This window comes from Spizellomyces punctatus (genome assembly GCF_000182565.1).
Source record: "Spizellomyces punctatus DAOM BR117 chromosome Unknown supercont1.7, whole genome shotgun sequence".
Lineage (NCBI taxonomy): Eukaryota > Fungi > Chytridiomycota > Chytridiomycetes > Spizellomycetales > Spizellomycetaceae > Spizellomyces > Spizellomyces punctatus.
This window is the reverse complement of record NW_015971543.1, coordinates 865,404-882,428: the sequence shown is the minus strand read 5'-3', so window position 1 is coordinate 882,428 and position 17,025 is coordinate 865,404. Positions and strand designations below refer to the sequence as shown.

Sequence of the window (17,025 nt, the reverse complement as noted above, 5' to 3'; positions counted from 1 at the left end):
ATTTATCAGCTCCTTTTACCTGAAGATAATTCCAGAAAACACCCTCAAAAAGTAAATGACAAATGGCCAAAAGACAAACTTCTGTGGCAAGTCGTTTTGTCCGCCTGGCCGGAGGTTCTCCATGCTGCATTCCAACCGATCACATTTCAGTGATTCATGCCATTGTATCCAATGCTGTATATAATTCTATTTTCATTGGAGCCAAACTATCCTGATTTTGTGGATTCACCGGAGCTCTTTGGATTTTTTGTGACGACGGGACTGACGAGCTGCCGGGGACCCGCAAGCATCCCGCTCCACCGACGAGCATTCGCGGGATGAATGTCGGACAGAAAGGTACAAAGAATAGGACAAAAAGCGGGTTTGGGAAAGGCAGCGGCGAGATCTTTGGCCACCCGTTGAAGTCCACTGGTTGCCTTTGAGCCTATTTCCGTTTGATGGTTGTATTTATGATCGATATAGTGCCATGTTCTATTCTACGATTTGTTGATGATCTGGGTAATTTCCTCAAACTCTCCGCTTTCGAGGCACTGTCAACATGTATAAAGGATTAGCAAGGGCTGCCCATGCCATTGTCTGAGACGCTTGAGCATTTTGTATACCATTCGTCGGAACCAGCCATTTTCACGCTCTACAAGCTCTGCAGGAGTCCCAGATTCGACCAATTCACCCTTGTCCAGTACTAAAATATGGTCGTAATCCGCCACGGTTCTAGGTAGTGAATCCATCAGGTTGTATGATCTCAAGGACACAAAAGAGTCTTGTCAAACAAACCTCAATCGATGCGCAATGCACAAGATGGTGCTTCCAGCAAATTCAGCTCGAATCGTTTCTTGGACACGGGAGTCCGTCTCGTAATCTACAGACGCCGTCGCCTCATCCAAAACCACAACCTTGCTCGACCGCAATAATGCTCTGGCCAGACACAGCAATTGTCTCTGTCCTTGTGAAAAGTTTGACCCATTCTCAAGCACTGGTGCGTCCAGGCTGAACCCAGTGTGTTCTGATGAGCTGGAATTCTCCTCTGTGGGAGTTGCCTCGCCAAGAGCGGCCGCGCTGTCCGTTCGGACAACAGTTGAGACTAGGCTGTTTTCAGTGTTCATTTCCTTGGACTGAAGAGACTCCAGCAATCGTACTCTGCGCAGAGCGCTCCACATGCTTGCATCGTCATGTTCTGAGACCGGATCCAGATTTGAACGGACCTAATGAAACAAGTCAGTGATCAGCTCCATAAGAAAGCATTAGCTTGTCCCATACCGTTCCACTGAATAATACAGGTTCTTGAGGAATGATGGTTAGCCTGGACCGCAGATCGTGCAGGTTGACATTCGTGATATCAACACCGTCAATATCGATGGTGCCTTTGGCGTACTTTATGATGCGGAAGAGCGCAAGGAATAGGGTCGATTTTCCGGCACCAGTACGACCTGCGGAGGATCCAATTAATGAATATCTGATTCTGGAAAGTCTTAGCAGTTTTTTGAACATACCAATGACCCCAATCTTTTGTCCAGGATGAATTGTGAAGGATAGGTCTTTCAATACAAGAGGCTGATCGTCCGCATATCGCAATGAGATGCCCTTGATATCGACTTTTCCATGAGACGGCCACTTTATCATACTCATTAGTGAATCTTAGCTACACATTCCAATTCAGAGCAGTCACTCACCTCTTGGGGAGGATGAACTCCACCGTTATCCAAACATCCTTCTTGCTCAATAGTTAAATACTCTTCTACCCGCTCCACAGCATTCATAGTCATTTCCATCATGTTATGTACACGGACAACCGACAACATCGTATCAGTCAAGATCAACGAATATGTCAAACTCAAGGCAGCAAGACCGGGACCAAGGACATCACTCGTGAACAGGATCGTCAAGGCAGTCAGGAGGACCAAACAAGCACCAATGGAGTTGGTCCGGAAACTCAGCCATCGGTTCGCAGCCCAGAGGTAGTAGTATGGTCGGTGATTTGCATCGATGCGGTTTAGATTATCGCTTAGGAAACGGGGTTCTTGACCGTATGCGCGGATAGTCGGTGCACCACTGCCAATAAAGTGGAATTATTAAGTGAAAAACTTTAAAGGAGAGTTCAAGTCGCAAGAACTTACACTAGGGCTTCAGAAAAGTGAGAATAAATCGGGCTGCGAGTCACAGAGTCTAACCGCTTCAATTCCCGCGATGCAGTAAGGTACCGTCCAGATATTGAAACATACGCAATGGCTAAGGAAAGACGAATCAACATCACAGAATTGCAGATGGACAATATGTCATCACGTACCAATTACCGGTACAGCAAGCAAAATCATTGGCGAAATAACGGTAATGACAGCCAGAACAACCAAAAAGTCTGATGAATCCATGAGAAAATCCCCAACGAGACCCATGTCTTTATCAATGGCAGAGATATCTTTGGAAAATCGGTTCAGAATGCGACCCAGCGGTGTGACCTCAAAGAACCGCATAGGAGCATTAAGCACTCGTCGAAGCATGGAGTCATGGTAGGACTTTGAGGCGCGGTAGTGTCCTAGCGTATTGACGATGTAATTGAGCTGATTTACCAGCACGAATCCTATGGCGATGAGGGCGTACACGACGATGTAGTAGTTGACGTCCACCCCAGAGGAAAGAGCGACCTTGTCGTCCAATGTTGTGATGTTGGTTGAAGGAGTTGGTGAAAAGTCCCATACCACTCCCGCACCGATCCGGACGGTGTAGGCCCAGAACATGTTAAAAGCTTCGGCAGGCTTTGACCCACGTTCAAAGGATGTAGAGTGAAATCCAGATTCAGCTTCACCATAAGCTTCTGCCCACTTTTGTAACCAAAGATCGAGTGCGACTTGGCAAAGCCGTTCTACGATCATTACGGCGAGAATCACAGCTACGTACAAATAGCCTCCAACGGCAACACCGTACGATTTGTAGACTGCGAATCGAACAGCTCCAGATTCTTTTTGCTCGTCTTGTACCAGTTTCTTGACTTGGTGTGCGGATCGACCGTCTGCGTGATCTTCAACAGAGAGCTCTGCGTCGGTCACATTGCTGGTTTCAGTGGACGTTGAAGAGGTTTCTGTACTGCTAAGCATATCCTCGGTTAAGATGCCCCCAGTTTGTGGATGAGTAGCAACATCCGCTGGGGAACCTTGGGCTACTACTTTGCCTTCTTTCAAAATTACGACAAAGTCTGTCCGAGGTACTGTTAGACCAACAGCATGCGTGACAAGGATTCTGGTCCGTCCAGCCATGACACCTAAGACAAAATGCTGAGTTTCTGGCGTTTTTGTGTTGAATGATAGGCACACCTACCCAACAAACATTGCTCAAACAAATGCTTGGCAGTAGGGGCATCAACAGCACTCAACGGATCATCCAGTAGAATAAATGAGGCTTTCGAATAAGCGGCACGAGCAAGCGAGATGCGTTGTTTTTGTCCACCACTCAGATTGATGCCCTTTTCTCCGATTTCCGTCAAGTCTCCCCCAGCAAGGGTCTCAAAGTCCTTGACAAGGGCACAAGCTCGCACGACCTTGTTGTAACGGATGGGGTCGTAGGGATCTCCGAAGCAAATCTAAAGTGGAAATTACTACGCCGAGCTGTGGTGGCAGCGAGAAACAAGCAGTGCACACATACGTTGTCACGGATAGATGCATTTTGAAGCCACGCTGTTTGGGACACGTATGCGACTCCAGGATGGAAACCAGTTGTTGGGTCGATGGGGCCAGTATTACGAGAGTCGGGCAGGTATCCGTGTCCTTGGAGGGTGGTCATTTCTGGAGAAGGTAAAACACCTTAGTGATGGTACCGATCGTAATATGGTCGTGAGCAGCTTCCTACCTCCAAGCAACGCTTGCAACAGACTACTTTTTCCGGCTCCCGTTGCCCCACAGATGACGCTAAAGGCCCCAATAGCGAAAGTCACATCCAGTCTTCGCAGTGTGAAGGAATGCCCCTGTAGTATATCGAGATCCCCGCTTCCGTCATGGTTCTCCGATGAGGCTGCCCATGTGAATGAAGCATCGCGGAATCCAACCACCGGGCCGTCCTTGTTATCTGACAAGACCTCTTCGTCGCTCTGCTTGTCTTGCTTGAATTTGTCCAACTCATCTTGTTTTAAAAACGCCTCAATTCTCCTCAACGACACCAAAGTATCGAGCAAATACACAATCAGATCAGGGAATTGGACAAGCGGAAGTCGAAGAGTGTTGAAGAGAGCCAGACTGGTAAAGGCAGTCGATGCATCTAGCTCACGCCCTGCTATTTTGGTGAAGGTGACAAAGGTGACAAAGGCGACAATAAGGGGACCGCAATGCCAGATGAATTGGCCTAAAGCCTCGGCAAACATGAGCTTGACCAAATTGCGCAACTGCCATAGCGTGTTGTGAGGTTGAGAAGGTTTTCGATAGAAGGGATGCCATGATTACCTCCTGTTTGCGGGCGACTTTTACTTTTTCCATGAACTGGCCTTCCCATGCGTACATCTTGATCAACCGAATTCCCTGCAGAATCTATCAAGAAGAATAAGTGGAACTTGCCGCGAGCTTTCGCACAACCCCCACTAATTCTCACCTCATTCATGATGGACATGCGTTTATCACTGCATTCCAGAAACCGCTCTTCTACCCGACTAAAGTAATTTCCTTGGGCAATGGTAACTGGTATCGTCAAAATCATGACGACGACACCACCCAATGCCGGCCAACCCAACACTTTAAGCAGGAACGCAATTGTAATGCAAATGGTCAAAGGAGTCACAATCAGAATCGCCAAAAAGGTGGGTAGAACGTTCACTCGGCCTGCATCGACCGACATCAATGTAACAATTTTTCCAACACTTGCATTGGCATTCCCATCCGTATCCGCATTCCCACTTTCCTCTTTGGATTCTTCGTTACTAATCGACACACGGCCAGCAGCCCTCCTCAATGACTTGCGAAACAGCTCAGCAATGACAATGGACCGGCATCGCATACCAACACGTCGCCCAAGATGCCAGTTTAATTGTTCGAAAATGTTGCGGATCATGGCACATGCGAACATGGCGAATGCGTACAAGAGGCCAGCGCTGATGGGTTCACCAGTGGGGTATTCAATGAACTTGATGAGGCGATTGAGGAAGAATGGGGAGCCGAAATTGGCAAAACTAGCCAACAGAGTGGATAGTAGCTGGAAGGAAAAGAAAGGGGCAACGACAACGGCCAGTTGGACAATGAGGGATTTGTATCTTGTCCTGATCAATCGACATATTGCATTTAGTACTCTGCATACCTAATCCTAACGCATGCATTACCACCCACCTAACAGACTCGAAAAGATTCACAGCAACTGCAGCCGTATCGTCTTCCGGTAATGCCCACACATCATCTTCTTCAAGACACTTTTTGTTCCCCGCGTTAATCAACGGAGTTACCCATCCGTATGTTAAAAGACTCCAAAAAGAAGCCTGATCATAACGAGAGGGCACAAAGGGTTTTATTCCATCATCTGCGGTATGTACTTCCACCCACTCATTTTGCAGATCTTCTTCCTCTTTGGCCACACGGAGAGCGAGTAGCGTGTCGTTGATGCTGAGGAATAGCGACAAAAGTGCTGCAATGATGTGCGTGAAATCGAGATGACGACTCTGGAATTGATCGTCCAAAGAAGACCATGATGAGGCTCGATATGTCTGTAACGTCTGGACGGCAAAGGTCGTGGCGTACAAGACCCGAAAGTGGGATAGGAGATGTGGAGGCCGCGTCGATGCTGGAGCGTCCGGGGGAAAGGCGAGGTCAAGGGAAGGGCCGACCAAGGCGCGGACAGCCGTTGCAAAGAGCTGGCAATGTATAAGTCTTTTTTCATTTTTAATGAAGTGCTGCCGGTTTCAACTCACCCAAATAGCACAGGCCATCATCCCCACAGCATTCGGCCCATCACCTCGCACCACATCCCACAAACACAAGCCAAGCTGCGTCACAGACAAGATAAGGGCCACAGCCTTAAGAACAGCTCCAAATCCTGCTCGTCGTGGTAACAGGGAGCTTGCATCATCTTCTTGGGAGTGCTCGTCAAAAGGAAGGAGCCTGTATCCAGCAGCCTGTCTTTTGCTCCAGTGCCAGTAGCGAGCGATCAGGAGGGAGCTGACGAGGAGCAAATACGCACTGGGGATGCTCAAGGCTAGGATGTCCACTAGCTGCTCTTGAATCCGATCCATTGCGTCTTTTTTGGGTGGTTGACAGGGTCAATGGATGGATGCGCTTACTTGACACGGACTTGAAAGGAACTTGTAGTTCCTCCTTTTATCACGAGTCCCCCAATGAACGATTCCTATGCGGACAAGTTTCTGCCCAACGAGAGCAGCAGATTCACAGGTCTTGTCCTTAACGATACAGTCAAGCCGACATTCTTTTTTTGACTTTTTTACTTCGTCCTCCCTTTGAGGTGACTTTTCCACATCCAAGTGTGCAAACACCATCCGTACCCATCCCATATTATTACTTTTCATCTTGCCATCTAGTCCTCCATTCCCTCTGCGTTTCTAGTTTTTGTCGTTCACGATCAACGCACGACCGCGCAAAGTAAAAAACAAAAAAAAGTTACGGCCGCGCAGCTCGCCGTTTTGCTAAAGTGGGGACGTTTACCGCGACGACGGGGCGACCGCGCGACCGCCGTGGACGCTTGCAAGTCGGTCGATCTTCCAATCTGTTGTTGTTTTTTTTATTAGCAAGCTCGCACAGCAGCGTAAGCTTGCCGAAACGTGTGCTTGTGGTATTAAGCGCAGGTTTGGGTGTGTAAGCAAGCAAAACGGACCCGACATCAACGTACTACTAGTATATACTGTATGGAAATTGTACATTTTACACTTGTAACTATCTATATAAGTTAACAGTAGAAAACAATGATATGATACACACAAAAAAAGTTCCTCTATATATAAAAAACAATGGAGCCTGCGGAAAACTCGTCTAAAGAGCCATGCCCAGCTCGATACCCAAACTCGCGACTACTTCCTTTGTCTTTTTCCTTACTAAAAGCACTCTCGCAGGATCTTCTCCGACTGTAGCAGGATTATACTGTTTAGCCAGAACAGAATACAAGGTCGCTTTTGCCTTGTATTCTGACTCGTTTGTAATGATTCTAGAATGTCCCAAATCGGCCTTCATCGTAGACCAGGTTCTCGATTCTTTGAATCGGGTCCAAGCCTGTTCCAAGAGCTTCTTGACTTGCACTACGGCATGATCAAAGGCTGCGATACCTTTGCGGTGTCGAATGTTTGTGGCGACGATTCGGCGGGTGGATTGGGAGACGTTGATTTCAAGGACGCTGGCAGCGTCGAGATAGGTGGAGAAGAGGTCTTGGGAATGATGGAGGAGGGAGGCGGTAGTAGGGAAGGAGGATTGGGCAAAGGATTTCATGTCATGTGTAAAAAACTAGAAACAAGAAAAGTAAGAATCGAAATATGCAACAGCATGCGAGCCATTTTTCTCTTACCAAAGATTCAGCGGTATGTTCAGCAAGGAGGTGAGATAGGAAATAAATCAAGGGTAACCGGCTTTCGAGCATAACCTCCAACCCTCCTTCCTCGATATCACGAACACACACATCGAGTGGACACGATTCGCCCATAATGTCTGCCAGCTTTCTGGTGGAGGACCTTACTAGAGGAGACCAAGTAACGGATGCTGAATGTTGGACGGGAGTAGAACTTCTAGGAACCTCGACAACCTCTTCTGTAGGTAAACCAGCTGTTGGCCAGCTAGCCCGCTTGTTGCCTGTTACGCCCACTCCAGCGAGGTATGCCCATAGCTTCCGAGACGACCCTTTACCCATGTTGAAAGGGAGGACGTCTTCTCCAAAGAATTCACTACACTTTCGCTTTGAGCGGGCATCCATGTGTGGAGGGAGATTAGGGGCCGTCGTGGTAAACGCTGGAGACGTGCAACTAAAAAGTTTAAAAAATAAAAAAATAGGCAACTGGCTTTTTTAGGGTTAAAAAAAAAAAACAAAGAATTTACCTTGGATATAGCGACATGATAAAATGCTCTGTAAAAATATGAGTTGAACAAATGGTGGACAAGGACGACGGAGGGGGGAGGACGAGACGTTCATCCCAATTTAAAGTCGATCCATCAAAGAAAACAAACGATGGCGGCGGCGAGTCACCTCAAACCAAACCGCTCAAGCGTATCGGCATCCACGGCAGTACAAAGCCATGACCCAATATCAACTCCGCTTTCCGTAAGCACATTTTGCTCCATTTCCACTTTTTCTTTTGCGACGCTCCGTTTTGAGACGCGGCCAAGAAAGGAATTTGGAAACAAGTGTTGAAAAGTGGGTTGAAACGCGATTTCACACTTATGTCATGAGGTGTTCTTTTTTTTTTTTCTGCCGAAACGGACGGACGGACGGACGACGACGACGACGCTTGAATGACAAAAGGTTTGTACAAGGACAGCACACACTCAAACAAAACAAACAAGCAACAGCCAAGGATAAACAAAGAATCTTTTGTATTTTTTTGCATGATCATTATGGGACCCTTGCATGGGTGCTTTTGCCTTTCTTTCAAACCCAAGGCAACAAAAAGTATAAACAAGTCTAAAAGAAACGCTCTTTCCAAAACTCGGCTTGTGCAGTTTCGGGTTCAGTAGTAGTCAGGCTTGTGTTTGGGGAGGAGGCTGCGCGCTTGCGATACAGCTTTGCTTGTTGACCTTTTGGGCTTGGTGGACCGCCTGGCGGGGCGCCTGGGGTAGGTGATCTGTGTGCCAAAAAAAAGACCAAAAGAATCTGTCAGACGAGTGTTTACCATTGTGCATCGGCACTGCACACAAAACCCTTGCACCCTGCCACAACTCCCTTTGGGAGATATCACAGAAACCCGCACCTCCTGTGTCCTAGCCACGGTTCCCGAGCAGAGCTCGACTCCACAACATCCTCCTCGTCCAGTCTCCGTAGTTTCCCATATGACAAGAGAAAGCCGCCGGTAGCTGGCGCGGATTTGGCAAATGTAGCAGTGTGAGATGACGTTGAGGAGGGGGAAGGAAGAAAACTAGGCTGTGTTGTGTCTGATGGAGAAGGTAGGGAGCCTGGAGCGAACTGGGAGGATGGTGAGGAAGCGAGAAGCGCAGAGGGTGATGGAGGCACAGCGGATGCAGAGTTGCGGCGGGTGTGGTATGCAGCGTAGGCAGCTGCCCCAGCAGCGATGCCTGCCGATGTGATGATAAGCGGGGCAGGCATGATATCTGTCAATCGCTTGCTTGTTGGATATTCAAAGAAAGGCAAAAACCAAACTACTGCTGCTGCTGCTGCAAGTCCAGCTCGAGCGTTATAAAAAAAAACACACACACACAAAAAACCCACAGCCAAAAAGCACCCGGAAGGACAAGCGTTCCGTTCATCACAACCCAACACACAACACACGCTGATTTGATTCAGATTGACGTGTGTCATGTGAGGAATCACAAGGCGCTTTGCTTTCCGTTTATTTATGGAGATTGCAAGACATTTATGAACGACTTATGAACACATGCAGCCAACTGTATGGAGAGAACGCATTGGGTAGCATTGGCGATACGCTTTGGCTATACCGCATGGCTTACGCATGGCAAGAGAAAACGACGGTGGTCCACACCCCATGGCCTCATGCACCACCATGACCACACACAAATCACACACACACACACATTATTAATATCAAATGACGATGCACAGCTCATAACGCAATAGCTCATATCATGAATCTTGCTCCCTTTTGCATTTCACATCTCACCTTGCCTGTCATTCACGCCACCTTCTAGGAGCTTATTTGGGACGAGAACGACTTTTGAGTATAGTGGCAAAGTCACCGTACAAATACTTTAATGTCATGGCAACAAAAGGACAATCTGAGTGTGAGACCTTTGTTGCTGGTCGAGCATCGGCAGCCTGAAATACCTTTTGGATCGCTACTGTTGACAACACATTACCTTTGGCTACTCAACGGGTTTACGGCAAGGAGCTCGCATTACCGACAGAGGCGTTAAACCTAGCAAATTAGTTTCCACTTTGTGCGCTGCTTCGACTACTCATCGGGAACCCTGGCGTCTGTACGAGTGTGTGTGTTCTCGCACACAACTCTAGTCCAATCTCGTCGAGCATCATCGCTGGGTGGCGTTTGCAACATTGACTGTCCCACTCCTCCAAATCCCCATGGGCGTCCAAGGGCGGTGGGTCAAAGCAGACGTGAAGGGATCTACTCGCCCTTGCGCACGGCACGGGCACAAGTGTGCCGTCGTCCGCTATCGAAACAGTGCAGATGCTTCACATGGATCCAAGGCTTCAAACGGACGCTCTGAGAGTGGGAGGGAAAGATTGAATCGGGAGGACATGATAACCAAAGTAATATTACTGTGGGGATCCGATACGCAAAACCTTCTTGCCGACTGCTTTGCGTATGATGCAGGTGTGGAATGCGGTTGAGTTGGGGAATATCATTAAGAGGATCTGTGCTAATTGTGTCATATTGTGTGTCCTTGTATCAAGAGGCTTCATCTTGGAATCGACTGCCCGACAAGAGCCGTAAGAGGAAGCCTACTCTAAATCCGACAGAGAGTGACATTGCCCCTGCAGCCAGTATGGCCGTTACCAGTCATGATGAATTTGTATATATTTTTGGGGGGTTTGTGACGACCGACAAAGGAGATGGAGTGACAAACGATGTACGAGTGTGTTTTGTGAATCTACCATCGGGATGAACGCTGAAACTCTTCTTCTTTTACAGCTACTGCGATATGATGCAAAGGATCAGTCATTCACTCGCTTGAAAGCATCCGGTACCCCACCCAGTCCCCGCGTTGGAGCAACTCTAACTTATTTACCAGCAACCGATAGCACAGATCCGCTGCTGCTACTTTTCGGTGGCTACACGTTCCCTAATGAATACTTGAACGACACGTATGTATATAACCTTCGGACGATGGAATGGAGTAGGCCTCCTCTCAAAGGAAAACCGCCTTCTCCCCGGGAAGCACATTCTACGGTATACTGGGCGGAGCGGCACGGGCGATGGAGAAGACTGGTGATGTATGGCGGGATGAGGCCTGATGAGCGAGCCGTTGATCGGGCATTGAGATTGGATGACGTTGTCTTTTTGGATCTAGGTATGTGGACGCGTTACCTTTTGCCCAACGTAACTCTGCTTACATTGCATCGTCTACGTATAGACCGATGGGAGTGGATACATCCGCCAATACAAGGGCCAAAGCCACCAGGTCGCTCCAAACACACTGCATGTGTCTATAACGGCAAAATGATTGTGTTTGGAGGACAGGAGGGCCTGCAAGCCGACATACCGCTGCCAAGGCATTCGGGTGATGTATACGCGTTCGACATTGGTAAGGAAGTCTTTTGTTAGTGAGCTGTATCGTAAGTTATTAACTGTGCTTTTCAGAGTCTGCAACATGGGCAGGTCCTATAGCTTTGAATTCGACGCACAAACCAGCACCCCGAGCCGATCATGGGGCAGCGGTGGTACGTGATTGCGCAACCCATACATACTGTGTCATAAGGACAGGTAGCTGATATGGACTCTTTGCAGGTTGGCGAACGACTCTATATCTACATGGGCGAGCTGGGATACTCTTTGAACGGCAGCAAATGTTTCACCCTGGCAGACGACATATGGCATCTTGATCTAGGTCCACCATTACCTCCAGATTTTGTGACCGCAACACGGGTTCGAGGATGTTTGAACGTTGAATGGGCGCCTAATCGCTCATCGCCTAATGATCGTACCTACGAAGTTTTGATCCGACGAGCGTCAGATTCACCAGGCTGGTGGGCATCTGTTTACAAGGGCCCTTTGAAGACAGCGACTGTCAGGGGATTTATCATTGCGGATAAAAGTGTTCACGCGTTGTCGGATGATGTGGGATACATTGTTCGGGTGGTGACCGTGGGATGGGCGGGTAAGAGTTCGGATTGGGATGCAGAAGCGGCAGAAGGAGATTACTCTCGGCCTGGTTTCTGTATCGTTCGTCCCGTTGGGCTGGGTAAGTCGTACGAGATTATTGAGACGCATGAAAAAAGCCATATCAGCTACTCATAGGTGCTCTGTCTTAGAACCCGCTCTGCCACCAAACAATGTTCAAATAGCACTAGTTCCCTGGACCCCTGTGGAATCACCTGTAGACGAGAATACTCTCTCTACCGATGGTGTCTCCTCATTTGTAGAAAAACCGCACATTGTCCTCACATGGGAATCACCTCGAGGAAGCAGCATTGACCCAATAGGCACGACGTATCGTGTGGAAATCCGATACCGCATATCATCAGCACAAGAGGATATTGAGGAGGAAAGGGTCATCAAGAAGCGGAGAAGGAGCTCGGTTGTAAGAACGGATGCTATTGTCCGGAGCGACAAGAATGGCATCGACTGTATTGCAGCTGGTGGGGAGGCGGCGAGTGACTGGCATGGGGAGTGGCAGGCAATATGGGAGGGACGGGAAAGTCAGTGGACAGGTTTACCTCAAGATCTGCATGAAAAACTGATCAAATCCAATTGTGACCAACGACAAAACGGGCACACATCTGGCTTGAAGCGCAGACGATGGGCAGATCATCAGGACAAGCGTTCAGTCATTGGATACACGTTCCGCGTGATTACGGTGAGAGGCGACGATGTATCGCAGCCTTCAAACGCGACCCGAGAATTGGTATTTAATGTCGCCCAAAAGGAGATTGATGGTGGTCGAGATGCGTCTCCTGTTCCTCAACAGGACACTGAAGCTCCCGATGACATGGATGTTGATATGGAATTGGATTCTATGGAGGGGACGGCATCCCCAGTGCCGGCCAAATCATTGGCAACGACTTTTACAAATGGCCCGGCGTCAAACAAGGCTGTGAATATGCGAGGCCAAGATGAGAATCATGATGATGATGACGACGAAGAAGAAGAAGAAGAAGAGGAATTGATGGGTGGTATCGTTGTTCCTCAAGCTCATCCAACACATACGGAAGCCATACCGGCCAACTGGACGATGGTACCCACCAGAGTGGAAATGTCTCCAAAAGGAGTATTAAATCCTGGATCTCCTCAAGTGCAGGACACTGCTCATACTTCCCAAAATCAACCCAATTCATATCCTCAATCCACGTCCCTATCCCACGAATCACAGCAAGAAATTGACGTTGAAGGCTCTGGCTCACCCGTCGAAGCGACCGCAACCACAACCTCATTAACAACAACAACAACAACAATAACTCAATTCATTCTCGATCCGGAAACGAACCGCCCTGTCCTCGGCGATCCGAGCAACGGCTTTTTCTTTAATCTCCATTTTGGCGACTCTATTGAAGTGTTTAGCGAGCAAGAGGGTATACCCCTCTGGTACAAGGCCCGCGCACTCTACTATTCCCCACTGGGCGAGACAGATTGGCGAATCAAAGTCCATTACTCAAAGTACCCCAAGAAATTTGATGAATTCTTTGCATTGACCGAACAAGGGCGCACACGCGTCCGAGGTGCGACGGGGGACCCAAAAGTTGCAGAAGGAGATTACCCAGAAGACGAGAAAATGTTTGATGTGCATTCGGATGCAAAGAAGATGCATGTTATTACTGGCAAGGAGAGGGAGACTGCGAGGCGGGGACAAGTCATTGTTCGGGTGCATGCTGCTGGGCGAAAGAGTTTGGGATAATCAAATGCTGCATTTTTTTTTAAACAATGTGTTTTGGATGTGCGGTATCTTTTACTGATAGTATAAGAAATCTACTGTGCTTGTTATCATCGCATACTTATTCTTGGGGCAATGTGTTTCCCATGGCATACAATGAGCGACAATCAAGTAGAGAGCAAACGGAGCCATTGTATTGAATGAAACGACTACAAAAAACCGCCGGAGGCAGTGCAGCCATGAATCGATCCGTCTCACCTGATTTGCTGTCCAATTTGGACACTCCCATTTTCAGGCAGCAACCCCAAAATGCAGGTTGTGTGTGTGATATCAAACGAAACGGCAATCCATTTGCTGTTAAAATTGCTTTTTGCATAGCCTCTCATCCTCCACTTTATAAACTCTGGCCACGCGGAAATGATAAAAAAACATCGGAACCGTAAATAAACAAAAATAAAAAACGGCAGCCTTTTGAGCCGCTTTCATTTTATATTTTCTCAAGTTTTACTTGTAGCACATGTAACAAAAAAAAAATAAAAACTTTCCAAAATCCAAATCCACAAACCGCACGTGCATGGGTATTCCACGAATTCATTTGAGGCTATGATACCGATATCCAGAACATCCAAACGGCCACATCTTTGGTGCACTGGTTGGATGATTACAATGTCATTTTGTTTATAATTCGAATGGGAGGTGTGAGGTTTTGTTTACATGGTACAGGCGGGATTAGCTAAATGTCTAAGAGGGTGGGTCCTTTGGTTTGATGAGCATGTTTGCATGTTTTGCTGGATATCTTATGATCTCTTTTGATGACCAGAGTCGTGTGTGTTAAAAAGCAGACATTGATGATGAGGAAATGCGTGCATGTTGCAAACTGGGTACGAGTTCAAAGGTTTGGAGAGACGCCGCGTTGTGTGTGTAGGTTTATTTATTAAAGACAACAGGGGGGAGGTAATATTGAGAATGATAAGAAGGGGCATGCATTTGGGAAAGCGGATATTGGGAAGGCTTGTTTTGTTTGTTTTTGGCCAACCAGCACCTTCTAGCATTTCGCTTTAGGGGATGCTCAACCTTATCGTATAAAATTAAAAAGATGACATTGTTTTGTGTATACTAGCAATGAAAGGCTTGTAGCGCCTTCCAGAGTCCCGATCCACGGGTCCCCCCGTGACCATAAGGTTCAACATACTGTGGTTCAACAAGTTCAAAGAATTTGGGGGAATAGAGATGATGTTCAAATGTTAACATTCCAGTATGAAAAAATCTTATCATTCAAAGGTAGCAGATTGTGCCCAAGCATTTATAATACAGATTCATAAGATAAATTACGGGGAGGGAAACCCAAATGTGTCCCAAAATGCAAATCCGTGGCCGATTCCACACTCCTTTGGAGAAATTCCACCATTCCCTCTTCACATGGATGCGTATATCGTAGCAAAAACTTGGGAGTAGAGAGAAATAACAAGAAAAAAAAATTCGGGAGAGTGGAAAGTGCTGAGGGTGGCAGGATATTGCAAAAGATTGCCCCATCAGGCGTCCACGCCGTGTGGGATAACCATCACTTGTAATCCTTTCCAAATATTGGTATCGATTTGAGCACCTTGCCCAACACCTTGAACACCTTTGCGTCCTTCTCGTGCCAGCTGCTAGCGCCTAGGTGGGTAAAGATGGGCGTTGTGACATTTCCGCTGAGCTTGTTGTTGAGCCCTCCCAAGACCATGAGCTCGCTTCGATCGGATGCAATGGCGTGTTGCGAGGACACGTACATGCATCCGGCAGAGATCATGACCGTTATGTACGGGGAGAGGTACCAGCGGTTAAAGTACTGGAGATTGCTGGTCAACTGTCGGAGAAAGGAGTTTTTTGGCGACGTCATAATGAAACCATTTGAGATTCCAACAGGATGAGCAGCGGGAGCAACGAATTTGAATCTAGAGTGAGAGAGGCACATTCAAAAAGGAATAACGCGGTCAGAATTCGTACGGAGATGAAAACCGGTAGTGGCCCTTCCGGGGCCCAAAAACTTACTTTCTGAATGGGTCCAACGACCGTCTGCACTGAAGATCCATGTCGAGGTATGTTCCTCCATAGGTAAATAGAACTAAATATCTCAGCGAATCGGCCCGTTGGATGGGATACTTGTAATTTGTCCAAGTGTGAAGGAACCATGGGTGTTCCTTCCGAATAAAGTTTTCCGCAGATGCATCATCCCAAAACATAAATGTCCAGTCAGGATGCACTTGCTTGCAAGCATCCCGAGCGTCCAGCCACTTTTGTGGAATCGGGGTTTTCATCTCGATAGCAATATGGTGCATGATGGGCGGTATGGGCCGGTCGGCCTCGGATGACTCGGGGCCCCAGCGGAGGAGCTCTTCGCTCTTGGTGACAAAGTCTTGTGCGCGACTGTACTCGTCACTTGCGGTGGCATTGTGCGGTCTGCTTGCCAAGAGTGCTCGAGCAGAGGCAAGTGCCGTAAAGTCGATATCGGGAGCGGGAGGCAGAGTGTCAAGGTGAAGCGGGAAGCCGTCGTTCCCTGACCCAATGTAATTGACTTTGGCAATGTTCCAGGAGATGTAGCAGTATACAATGATAAAGACGCAGCACAGCCAGTCTTTGAGCCAAAACAGGATCGTAAGGACAATCGACGCACGAACATAGCGACGCAGTTTGATCACTCGCCGTAACGGCCGTCTTGGTGATACCATTAATCGCATAGCTGCGTGTGTGTGTGAAGGGGAATGAGGATCGTGGGACGATGGACGACGGCAGCGATGGGGACCACGACGGCGATGGACAAGGACGACGACGACAAAGAACAGAAAACGACGACGACGGCGAAAGGAAATGGACGTGGGAAAAAAAATGGGAATTTCACACTTAATACGCCCAGAAAGTTGTAGCTCTAACAATGGGCCACCTGCGGAGGGTTCCGCGTATTTGGGAAATAGCGAAGGTTCCACAATGGAAGAAAAAGGGGCAAGTATCAATTTTTCCCTTTTTGGCAACATTATCTATTCATGGACAGGGGAAAGGAGGCAAAGTTTTAGATTTGTTTTTGCCGGGAATTTGGCACCATACGCCTTTTTTGTGGACGTGCCAAGGCAGAGGCTGTGCATACTGCAACCGGTTAGAATGTTTGATTGGAATCTGCCTCCGAGTGCGCGGTTTGGAACGTTTGGATCCATTACCACGTGACAGAGGTCCGATTGAAAAACTCAGCCAGCCGTTTTAGCGAGTTGCTGTGGGGAGGCGAAGCGCTCCTAGTGGAGGCTGTGGATGTCGGTGGTGGATGGATTATGCCGTTCATCTTGGCATCTATTGCGGCAAGCAAGCTACTTGGACGAAGAGGCGTAGAGGGAGTTTGGCGTGGAGGTTCGTGGCATCGAGC

At 48.0% G+C, this 17,025-nt stretch overlaps 5 protein-coding genes across 5 annotated transcripts; 1 reads left to right on the top strand and 4 right to left on the bottom strand.

Annotated features, from left to right (window-relative positions):
* Window positions 1–476: 476 nt before the first annotated feature.
* Window positions 477–6,193, bottom strand: SPPG_04647 (uncharacterized protein; the record flags this gene model as incomplete). The annotated part of the gene is made up of 15 exons (XM_016752882.1): window positions 477–530; window positions 603–711; window positions 775–1,202; window positions 1,258–1,427; window positions 1,491–1,611; window positions 1,671–2,049; window positions 2,115–2,226; window positions 2,285–3,253; window positions 3,310–3,571; window positions 3,634–3,773; window positions 3,838–4,366; window positions 4,425–4,508; window positions 4,570–5,230; window positions 5,298–5,815; window positions 5,873–6,193. The coding sequence occupies 15 exons, from the start codon at window positions 6,191–6,193 to the stop codon at window positions 477–479; spliced, it is 4,857 nt and encodes a 1,618-aa protein (XP_016608362.1).
* A 602-nt stretch (window positions 6,194–6,795) lies between these two features.
* On the bottom strand, window positions 6,796–8,285 carry SPPG_04646 (uncharacterized protein). The gene is made up of 3 exons (XM_016752881.1): window positions 7,995–8,285; window positions 7,471–7,921; window positions 6,796–7,409 (listed from the first exon to the last, which is right to left on the bottom strand). The coding sequence occupies exons 1-3, from the start codon at window positions 8,009–8,011 to the stop codon at window positions 6,945–6,947; spliced, it is 933 nt and encodes a 310-aa protein (XP_016608361.1). The 5' UTR covers window positions 8,012–8,285; the 3' UTR covers window positions 6,796–6,944.
* Window positions 8,286–8,466: 181 nt separating this feature from the next.
* SPPG_04645 (uncharacterized protein) lies at window positions 8,467–9,375 on the bottom strand. Its single transcript, XM_016752880.1, has 2 exons — window positions 8,864–9,375; window positions 8,467–8,737 (listed from the first exon to the last, which is right to left on the bottom strand). Exons 1-2 carry the CDS (start codon window positions 9,214–9,216, stop codon window positions 8,578–8,580), a joined length of 513 nt encoding a protein of 170 aa, XP_016608360.1. The 5' UTR covers window positions 9,217–9,375; the 3' UTR covers window positions 8,467–8,577.
* Window positions 9,376–9,640: 265 nt separating this feature from the next.
* On the top strand, window positions 9,641–13,758 carry SPPG_04644 (uncharacterized protein). The gene is made up of 7 exons (XM_016752879.1): window positions 9,641–10,420; window positions 10,501–10,676; window positions 10,739–11,117; window positions 11,181–11,351; window positions 11,408–11,487; window positions 11,555–12,008; window positions 12,079–13,758. The coding sequence occupies exons 1-7, from the start codon at window positions 10,168–10,170 to the stop codon at window positions 13,656–13,658; spliced, it is 3,093 nt and encodes a 1,030-aa protein (XP_016608359.1). The 5' UTR covers window positions 9,641–10,167; the 3' UTR covers window positions 13,659–13,758.
* A 1,111-nt stretch (window positions 13,759–14,869) lies between these two features.
* Window positions 14,870–16,537, bottom strand: SPPG_04643 (uncharacterized protein). The gene is made up of 2 exons (XM_016752878.1): window positions 15,666–16,537; window positions 14,870–15,568 (listed from the first exon to the last, which is right to left on the bottom strand). Exons 1-2 carry the CDS (start codon window positions 16,349–16,351, stop codon window positions 15,196–15,198), a joined length of 1,059 nt encoding a protein of 352 aa, XP_016608358.1. The 5' UTR covers window positions 16,352–16,537; the 3' UTR covers window positions 14,870–15,195.
* Between the last annotated feature and the right edge of the window lie 488 nt (window positions 16,538–17,025).